General features: G+C 38.9%; 1 protein-coding gene across 2 annotated transcripts; it reads right to left on the minus strand.

Annotated features, from left to right (window-relative positions):
• Nucleotides 1-2,208: 2,208 nt before the first annotated feature.
• LOC112771437 (bifunctional phosphatase IMPL2, chloroplastic) lies at nucleotides 2,209-6,234 on the minus strand. Of its 2 annotated transcripts, XM_025816193.3 has the most exons (10): nucleotides 5,544-6,234; nucleotides 4,273-4,570; nucleotides 3,702-3,856; nucleotides 3,547-3,625; nucleotides 3,377-3,471; nucleotides 3,250-3,299; nucleotides 2,957-3,148; nucleotides 2,795-2,884; nucleotides 2,603-2,714; nucleotides 2,209-2,519 (listed from the first exon to the last, which is right to left on the minus strand). In XM_025816193.3, the coding sequence occupies exons 2-10, from the start codon at nucleotides 4,434-4,436 to the stop codon at nucleotides 2,449-2,451; spliced, it is 1,008 nt and encodes a 335-aa protein (XP_025671978.1). In that variant the 5' UTR covers nucleotides 4,437-4,570; nucleotides 5,544-6,234; the 3' UTR covers nucleotides 2,209-2,448. The 2 variants fall into 2 exon arrangements, with proteins under 2 accessions (XP_025671978.1, XP_025671979.1); XM_025816194.3 differs by lacking the exon at nucleotides 4,273-4,570 and having other exon boundaries at nucleotides 5,544-6,178.
• Between the last annotated feature and the right edge of the window lie 4,828 nt (nucleotides 6,235-11,062).

Consider the following 11,062-nt stretch of genomic DNA (forward strand, 5'->3'; position numbering starts at 1 on the left):
TGTGGAGGGAGATGGCAGAAGTTATTAGAAGAACCGCAAAAGAAAGTTTTGGTGAATCTAAAGGAATAGAACCAAGAGACAAGGAGTCCTGGTGGTGGAATGCGAGTATATAAGAAAAGATAAAGATAAAAAGGGAATACTTTAAAGAGTGGTCTTTATGCCGCAATGCAAATAATTGGGAAAAATATAAGGCGGCTAAGAAAGAGACAAAAGTGGCTGTAAGTGAAGCAAGAACAAGAGCATATGAGGGTTTCTACCAATCTTTGGGCACGAAAGAAGGAGAAAAAGGTATATATAGAATTGTAAAGAGCCGGGAAAGAAGAACAAGAGATTTGGATCAGGTTAAGTGCATAAAGGATAAGGATGGAGAGGTATTGGCTCAAGAGGAGAAGATTAATGAAAGGTGGAAGAGCTACTTCTACGAGTTATTTAATGAGGGACAGAAGACTCTTCCGAGCCTTGGTCGATTATGCACAAGGGAAGAAGATCAAAACTTTGACTACTATCGAAGGATTCGAGACTTCGAGGTAAAAGAGGCTCTAAAGCAGATGAAAAAATGGCAGGGCAGTAGGACCTGATAATATTCCGATTGAGGTTTGGAAGGGTCTTGGAGAAAAAGGCATTAACTGGTTAACCATGCTTTTTAATGAGATTTTAAGGTCAAAGAAGATGTCTGATGAGTGGAGAAAGAGCACCTTGGTACCTATCTACAAGAATAAGGGGGATATACAAAGTTGCGGAAACTATAGAGGGATTAAGCTTATGAGTCATACTATGAAGTTATGGGAAAGGGTGATAGAACAGAGGTTGAGAAAAGAGACACAAGTAACAGAGAACCAATTTGGATTTATGCCAGGCAGATCTACCACTGAAGCGATATACCTATTAAGAAGGATAATTGAGAGGTATCGTAGTAATAAAAGGGATCTACATATGGTGTTTATTGATTTGGAAAAAGCGTATGATAGGATACCAAGGGAGGTCTTATGGAAGGTTTTAGAAAAGAGGAGAGTAAGGATCGCATATATTCGGGCAATTAAAGACATGTATGATGGGGTCACAACTAGTGTGAAGACTCAAGGTGGTGTGACAGAAGAATTCCCTATTGGTATATGATTACACCAGGGATCATCCTTAAGTCCATACCTTTTCACATTAGTCTTGGAAGTACTCACAGAGCATATCCAAGAGCCTGTGCCATGGTACATGCTTTTTGCCAATGATATCGTCCTTATGGGAGAGTCAAGGGAAGACCTAAATAAGAAGTTGGAGTTATGGAGAGAAGCTCTAGAAGTTTATGGTCTGCGCATAAACCGTAGCAAGACGGAATATATGAAATGTAAGTTCAGTCTGAGAAGGAAAAACCACAATATAGAGGTGAAGATTGGAGAAAACATCATACGAAAAGTTAAAAGTTTTAAGTATCTTGAGTGCATCATACAGGATAATGGAGAGATTGAACATGATGTAAATCATAGGATCCAAGCAGGTTGGTCAAAATGGTGGAGTGCATCTGGTTTTATATGCGACAAAAAAGTGCCTTTAAAACTTAAAGGTAAATTCTATCGCACCGCTATAAGACCGGCTATGCTGTATGGTACGGAGTGTTGGGCGGCTAAAGGAGAGCATGAACATAAGTTGAGTGTGGCAGAGATGAAGATATTAAGATGGATGAGTGATCATACGCGATTGGATAAAATAAGGAATGAAGATATAAGGGAGAGAGTTAGAGTAGCACCCATTGTGGAAAAGATGGTTGAATCGCATCTCAGGTGGTTTGGACATGTGAGAAGAAGACCGATAGAACATTCAGTCAGGAGGGTGGATGAGATGGAAGATGGACAAAGAACGAAAGGCAGAGGAAGACCTAAGAAGACCATCCATGAGGTGGTCAAACGAGATCTACATGTAAACGGTCTCTCTATAGACATGATACATAATAGAACACAATGGCGTCGTTTGATTCATGTAGCCGACCCCACTTAGTGGGACAAGGCTTTGTTGTTGTTTGTTTGTTTGCCACATTACTAGGTTCAATACCATGTACAAGCCTTAGCAAATTAATTCTCCAGTTGTTCAGTAATTCTGATTTCTCACATTTATGTATAGCTAGCAAGTGCAAAGTGATTTTCCTTCTAATTCTAACATGATCATATTATTAGTGATAGTTAAAGCAAGCAGTGGGCCTAGATATGTAACTATCTGGAGTGTGCTAACATACTTCACTGTTCGGATTATCATGCGATCTTTAACTTGGGAAAAACACGGAACTTACGTTGTTCATCACGGCTGGTTCAACTACATTTTAAAGGTGTTGGAAAAATCATCATTTGTAGCTCATGCTAACTTGGGCAAGAGATATTAGAGTAAGCCCTTTTGAACTACTTATTAGTTAAATAATGGTCAAAACCGATATCATAACAACTGAATTCTGAAGAATCCCCGTTGTCACTTCCACTGCAATGAATCTATTGTCTGTTGATGGATGTGTTTGTCACCAGCCGCCACAACATTAAAACCTGTGACATGCAATTCACGAAAACCTCAAGTTGATAACAGGATTAGGAGTAGGAGGAAGCAATTGAAATAAACAAGGCCATACTAGTTGCAATTGAAAGCGGAGAAGCTTCCCAATGAAGTTTTTGTCCTTTCCAATCAGTTATGACACCTCCAGCTCCTTCAATAACAGGTATCAATGCAAGAAAATCGTATGGCTGAAACACAAAAGATCAGCAAAGATAGGTATGTAACAAACTAGTTTGAATTTGGAAGCAGAGTTGAAAAAATATAGTACCTTGAGACCAGACTCAACGACAAGATCCACAAAGCCAGAAGACAAAAGAGCATATGCATAGCAGTCACAACCATATAACGGAATCTTTACCTGCAGAATGCAAATTAAGAATATTCATCTTGGGAAAGAAAGGGAATCCATGTAATAACGCAACAGACCTACCTTGTCCCTAACACGGATGAATGCATCCTCCGCATCTCCATTGAAGAGATGAGGGCTTGTGGTATACAGGTATGCTTGAGAGAGGTTGGAGCAAGCACGTGTGGACACATGTTTTCCGTTGAGTGTAGTCGTCTCTCCGATCATCCCGACCCATCTTTCTCTCAAGACAGGTTGATCAATGATGCCAAGGATCTAACCAAAAGGAAAGGAAACAAAATATGGTTGATGGTAATGGCAATCACACTACATGGATTCAAATATAAAGGAGCGAGTTTAAAGAGGTGCGTGCATACTGGTGTACTGTTGTGCAGAAGGGCAATCAGAGTTCCAAAAAGGGGTTTTCCTGAGGCAATGAGAGGCAGAGTCAGAATGAATGGATGAAATATTTAACGAGAGGCAATGAATAATGATAGCAGTTACCAGTGATGAAGCTCTTTGTGCCATCAATAGGATCCAGGACCCAGACATAGTCAGCAGTGTCTTGTTTACATCTCCACCCCTTTTCCTCTCCATAACTGCAATTCTCAATATGCCATGAGTGAGTGAATGCAAAAGGCAACAAAGGGCCTTGTGGTTAAGACTCGACTCACATAGCATGAGAAGGGAAATTGTCTAATACGATGGAAACCATGGCCTCCTCGGCGGATTGATCTGCAATTGTTACTGGACCTGATGCAACGACGACAATTCCAATTAACAAACAGAGAGAAAATGAAAAGCATTGGAAGGTTGGAGGGGGGCATACTGAGGTCGTCTTTCTGAATAATGTCGAATTTACTCCTGAAATACTGACGGATGACCTCTCCGGCAGCATCAGCAACTTTGTTGGCCACATCGGCGAAGTGGTTCAGGTGGGGAGGCACATTGGGAGTGGACGCAGCCATGACTCTGGCTCTGGGTCTGTAAGATGCAAAATTAAAATTAGGTTGGAGTGTGGTGGAGAGTGAGATTGTGGGATTGGGAATATAGTACGGAACAACTTGGGGCTTCATCACTAACTCTCACACACAGCCTCATGGGTATATTCTGACTAACACAACTACCAAAGCATGCCACTAGTCCACTACCATGTAAAGACCATGTAAAGCGCTCAATATTTATTTTTCAGGTAAAAGTGGGCCCCAACACAAGAGCGTCTTCAACCACCCCTCTCAAATGCTAAATCTACTTTATATTGTTCTTGAAAATTTTGCAATGTATCTACTCTATTTTAAAAAAAAACATTAAATCATTTTAATCCCAGTTACTACTGGCTAACATCTTAATTCTCAACAGACACTTGAAGCCTATTTTAATTCTCAGCAGACAAAAGTAACCTTATAGCTTGAAGCCCGCAACCAGTAAAGTTGCATAAGCTCAACGCCGACGGCGCTGCGAAGGGTTGTCCATGACCAGCAGTTCTTAGAGATTCTGATGGAAGATGGGTTACTGGTTTTGCCAAAAAGGTTGGTATTTGTGATGCACTGACGGCAGACCTCATCAGTCTGGACTTGGCGTGGGAAAAGGGAATTCAAAATCTAGTGATTCTTCTGTTGCAATCAAGGTTCTAAAAACTGGACCAGTCATCAAACTCTAGTCACTGGTTCACTGGTCCAACCGGTTCAACCGTAAAAACTGTTTTATAATAAAATAATAAATAAATATAAATAAATACCCTAAAACATAATTATAATCTAATATAAATCTTAAAATGTTCAAAATTTAAAGCACTACATCTAACTAAAATCCAATTTAACCTTTGATCTCATCAATTATTAACAATTTATCATTCATTAGTCGTTATATCACTATTGAAATCATTAAGATAGTCACAAGAAACAAAAAATTCATTGAACTAACCAAACCAATAACAAATATTCAATCATCTACTCATCTAGTTAATTGAGTTAATTTAATTCATCTATACCTACATTGAATTAAAAACAAATTCAACTATGATAATTTTCATCTAACAAAAAATTTAGCTCCAAAGATGATTTACAGCAACAAAATTTAGCAAAGTAATTATTTCAGTAAGACAGCAACAAATTCAAGGTTCAGTGATGATAATTAGCAACAAATTCAACCTAATATATACCAGAACAAATCAAAAGTCACAACTCATAACACATTCACAACTCAACTGACAAATCAAAAGAAAAATTTACAACTCGCAAGTTTATACGACACAAAAATAAATTCAATTAGCAAATAAAACAACCAAACTACTAGCAATGAACAACTAATTAACTAAAGTCTAAATAAGTAAATTCAGTTCAATGCCGCAGAGAAGATTCAATCATACAGATTAATAGCTCATAACAAAAATTCAATACAGCACAACACAAGTACAACAGATTGGATTTATAAATCAATCTCAGCAGAATTTATAAATTAAACTAAAAAAATTGAATTTATAACTCTATCTCAGCAGAATTAATTCAATATCAACAATCTGAATCCAAATAAAAATTCAGTAAATTAATAACTCAAAACTCAGCAAAATCATCAATACATCATAAGCATATTCAGAACAAAACAAAGAAGAAAACAATATAGCACAAGTACAACAGATTGAACATTGAAGAAGATAAAGGGGAGGTCTTACCTAAACGGGCGTTGAAGGGGAGGAGAAGAGCAGCAGCGAGTCAGAGACCAGAGAGGCAGAGATGCAGTCATACTGTCGCAGAGAGTTAGAGAGTAGAGAAACTTGTAGTCGCAGAGCCAGAGAGCCAGAAAGGCAGAGTGTCTCGCACTCTTAAAGTCACGCTCACACTGTCCAACCACCACCAGTCCAATTCGACAACATCGGCGGCAAGCCTCACAGAGACACTCGAAATTGGGGATTTTGGTCGCGCGAATTCAAATTTCAGAGGGAAAGCATCAGAGAGAGTCAGAGATTGAGATTTGACAGAGATTAGGGGATTTCCTGCTAGACGAGGAAGACACAGTTTGAAGAAGAGAGGCGAGGAATAGGGAGCAGTGTAGCACAGACGAGGAAGACACAGGTGATGGAACTGGAACAAAGGCCGGCCGCAGAACAGAGGCGACGCGGCTGAACAAAGGCAACGTGACGTGACGGCAGAGACGAGCTGCGACGACGCTGAAGCAGTGGGGACGACGACTGGACCAGATTCGACGGCGGCGGTGAGACAGCTTGAGGAAGATAGCAACGACGGTGACACAGCTTGAACGGAGGCTAGGGTTTTTCTTTGAGAGGTAAGGAGATGCATGAAGGTGAGTGAGGCTTTGTTCTGGGTTGAAAAGTGAAAACCGGCCAGCTCCGGTTCGGATCGACCGGCCGATGCAAGGTTCTAGAATGGTTTTTATAATTGCGGTTTTTCTATATAAACCGAACTGCAAAGATGACCGGTTCCCGGTGAGACCAGCCAGTTCTATTTGATTTTTAGAACCATGGTTGCAACTCATATCCAAGGTTTTGAAAGCGAGACAGGTCATCGAACCGTTTTAGATACTAATTAATTGATTTATTGGTCCAACTGATTCGGTTGTGATTCAACCGAAAAAATCGTTTTATAATAAAATAACAAATAAAATATAAATAAATATCCTAAAACATAATTATAGTCTAATATAAACCTTAACAAGTCTTTTAAATTTAAAATATTACATAAAATGTTATCAACCAAAGTCATATGATAAAGTAGAAACTTTAAAATTAAATAACAAAAGAAAATATCTAAATACAAAATGACAACATGAAAGGTTGTTATAATATTAATAATTTAATACTCATTATATTACTATTGAAATATTCAATACAATCACAATCTAAGCATAATTAAAGCCCAAAGCATAAACACGACTAAAGTGATTCTAAGTTCTATTTTCGAGTAACAAGAAACCTGAGCACAGAATCTATAAAACTAATGAATTAGAGAGAAAGAAATGAAGACTTAGAGATTAGAACTGCACATTAACATTATATTGAAACTAAACTAAAGAAATAAGGATAATTATACGGTACAGAGCTTAATTGCGCGAGTTGTAGAGGCGATTGACGCAACCGCACGGGGAAGGTCTCCAACATGAGCGAGAAGAACAAAAATGCTATCAAAAGCAGTAGAAGCAGGAAACCATCCAGAGCTCCCAACCTATTGCGGAGTCCCGCCGTGGATACTACCTTCACCATCGACCACATCCCCTTCAGCACCAAGAGGTTAAAGAAAGCAATGAAGAAACCATTCCCCTATCCTAAGAAGCCCCGATCCGTCCGTATCCTGGAAGTGGTGCGTATGTAGCAAGGCTTTGTTGTACTCATTTAGCAGTTTTTATTCCATTGTTTTTCCTTCCGTGGGTGTCCCCACCGATTCCTTTACAACAATTTCAGGTTGATCTTACCAATGACGACCTCACGGAGAAAATTCCATGGAAAACTGACGCAAATAATGAAACGGAGACAAGCATCCCATGTAGCAGGCGAAGGAGTGATATCCCTGCCAGGGAACTTGCTGCAGTCGTGAACATAGGCAAACTGCTGAGTATGACAGTCGAGGGCATTCTGGTGTACGAAATTGTGATTACACTTTTCACAACTCTGCACAACTAACCAGCAAGTGCACTGGGTCGTCCAAGTAATACTTTACGTGAGTAAGGGTCGATCCCACGGAGATTGTCGGCTTGAAGCAAGCTATGGTTATTTTGTAAATTTTAGTCAGGAGATTAATGATAAGAATGATTGTATTTATGAAAAATAAATAACATGAAATAAATAGTGCTTGTGATTCAGTAATAAGAAACAAGCTGAGGTTCTGGAGATGCTCTGTCATCTGAATATCTGCTTTCCTACAGTCTTCTTCTCCAAACACGCATGGCTTCCTTCAATGGCAAGCTGTATGATCCTCTCGGATGAAAAATACTAGGTACGATCTCTACACGGCTAATCAACTGTCAGATTTCTCGTCTCGGATGAAAAATACCATGTACAGCTACCGCACGGCTAATCATCTGTCAGTTCCTACTAGCGTTGGAATAGGACCCTTGTCCTTTTGCACACTGTCACTGTGCCCAACATTCGCAGGTTAGAAGCTCGTCACAGTCATCCCTTCCCATATCCTACTCGGAATACCACAGACAAGGTTTAGACTTTCTGGATCCCAGGAATGCTGCCAATTGGTTCTAGCCTATACCACAAAGGTTCTAATCTCCGGACTCGGTCTGTGGATTAGAGACCCAAAAGATACGTACTCAAACGTCGCCCAATGACTACGTTGAGCTCAGATAGAACGGAAGTGGTTGTCAGACATGCGTTCATAGAATTGAAAATAATAATGAGTGTCACGGATCATATTATTCCCTAGATTGAAGTACGAGTGAGTATCTTGGAATAGAATCAAGCGTGATTGAATAGAAAACAGTAGTAATTGTATTAATCCATTGAAACACAGCAGAGCTCCTCACCCCCACCTATAGGATTTAGAGACTCATGCCGTAAAAGATACAATATGAAGTGTGAAATGTCATTCGTTACAAAATGAATCTCTAAAAATAGTTTTTATACTAAACTAGTAACTTAGGTTTACAAAAAATGAGTAACTAAGTACAGATAGTGCAGAAATCTACTTTCGGGACCCACTTGGTGCGTGTCTGGGCTGAGCTTTCAAGTGCATATGCCCAAAGTTGGAGTTAAACGCCACTCTGGGTGCCAAAATGGGCGTTTAACGCCAAGAATTATGCCAATTCTGGCGTTTTACGCCAGAAAGTTTTAGGCTGGCTTTCAACGCTAGTTTGGGCCATCAAATCTCGAAAAAAGTATGGACTATTATATATTGCTGAAAAGCCCAAGATGTCTAATTTTCAACGCAATTAAAAGCGCACCAATTGGGCCTCTGTAGCTCCATAAAATCTACTTCGAGTGTAGAAGGGTCAGAATCCAACAGCATCTGCAGTCTTTTTTCAGCCTCTAAATCAGATTTTTGCTCAGGTCCCTCAATTTCAGCCAAAAAATACCTGAAATCACAGAAAAACTCATAAACTCATAACAAAGTCCAAAAATATAATTTTTGAATAAAAACTAATAAAAATATAATAAAAAGTAATTAAATCATGCTAAAAACTATGTAAAAACAATGCCAAAAAGGGTATAAATTATCTGCTCATCACAACACCAAACTTAAATTGTTGCTTGTCCCCAAGCAACTAAAAACAAAATAGGATAAAAAGAAGAGAATATACAATAAATTCTAAAATTATCAATGAAGATCAGTCTTAATTAGATGAGCGGGGCTAGTAGCTTTTTGCTTCTGAACAGTTTTGGCATCTCACTTTATCCTTTGAAGTTCAGAATGATTGGCTTCCATAGGAACTCAGAATTCAGATAATGTTATTGATTCTCCTAGTTTAGTGTGTTGATTCTTGAACACAGCTACTTTATGAGTCTTGGCCGTAACCCTAAGCATTTTGTTTTCCAGTATTACCACCGGATACATAAATGCCACAGACACATAACTGCGTGAACCTTTTCAGATTGTGACTCAGCTTTGCTAGAGTCCCCAGTTAGAGCTGCCCAGAGCTCTTAAGCACACTTTTTTTGCTTTGGACCACGACTTTAACCGCTCATTCTCAAGCTTTTCACTTGACACCTTCACGCCACAAGCACATGGTTAGGGACAGCTTGATTTAGCCGCTTAGGCCAGGATTTTATTCCTTTGGGCCCTCCTATCCATTAATGCTCAAAGCCTTGGATCCTTTTTACCCTTGCCTTTTGGTTTAAAGGGCTATTGGCTTTTTCTGCTTGCTTTTTCTTTCTCTTTCTCTTTTTTTTCGCCCTTTTCTTTTTTTTCTTGCAAGCTTTGTTTTTCACTGCTTTTTCTTGCTTCAAGAATCAATTTTATGATTTTTCAAATTATCAATAATATTTCTCTTTTTGCATTATTCTTTCAAGAGCCAATAATTTTAACATTCATAAACAACAAAATAAAAAATATGCACTGTTCAAGCATTCATTCAGAAAACAAAAATTATTGCCACCACATCAAAATAATTAAACTAATTTCAAGATAAATTTCGAAACCCATGTACTTCTTTTTCTTTTGCAAATAAAGATATTATTCAATTAAGAAAGGTGAGGGATTCATGGAATCATTCATAGCTTTAAGACATAGACTCTAAACTTTATTGATCATGGAATAAAAATAAGACATAAAATAAACATGAAAGCAGACAAATAATAATAAAAGAAAGGAAATTAAAGACATAAAAATAAATGACTCTAATACTAATGCTTCTGTAACTCTTAAAATAGATTTCTAATAATAAAAGTTATCACAGAGTTAGGACTCAACAACCTTGATTTTGAGGGATAGGTGCTCCTTCAATCTGTGGGACATCCAACTCTTCAAGGGACAACTTCTGACGCTTTAGCTCCTGTATCTCACGCCCTTGTTTCTCTTGTTCTATGAGCATTTTGCAAAGCATACTGTTTTGATTCTGCTGTTCTTCTTTGAGTTGACTCACAACTTCTTGCAGCTTGGTGACAGATGCTTCTAAGCGGGCCCAGTAGTTAAACTGAGGAATTTCTGGTAGGAGCTCATGCGCCCCCCTCTTGATGAGGTTATCTTGAATTTGAGGTCCATTCATCACTTTTTTGGTGATTGGGCATTCAACTGTGATATATTCATCCACACCCATCTATACCCCCACATCTTTGCATAACAGACTAATCAAGCTTGGGTAGGCCAATTTGGCCTCAGTAAATTCCTTGTTTGCAAACATATAAATTTCAACAGGGATCAGCTGATGAATCTCTACCTCCTTTCCCAGCATAATACAGTGGATCATCACTGCCCTTTTGACAGTGACTTCAGATCGGTTGCTGGTTGGAAGTATAGAACGCCCAATGAAGTCCAGCCACCCTCTAGCAACTGGTTTGAGATCTCCTCTCTTTAACTGGTTTAGGACACCTTTTGAATTGGTAATCCACTTGGTTTCAGGGAGGCATATGTCCTTTAGAACTTGATCTAGCCTTTTATCCTTGGCCATTCTCCTGTTAAAGGACTCTGGATCATCTTGTAGTTGAGGAAGTTTGAGAACTTCTCTCACTTTGTCAAAGTGGAAGTAAATAACCTTCCCTCTGACCATAGTCCGAAAGGAGTAGAAAGCAGTTCC

This window comes from Arachis hypogaea, chromosome 18 (genome assembly GCF_003086295.3).
Source record: "Arachis hypogaea cultivar Tifrunner chromosome 18, arahy.Tifrunner.gnm2.J5K5, whole genome shotgun sequence".
NCBI classification, from domain to species: Eukaryota; Viridiplantae; Streptophyta; class Magnoliopsida; order Fabales; family Fabaceae; genus Arachis; species Arachis hypogaea.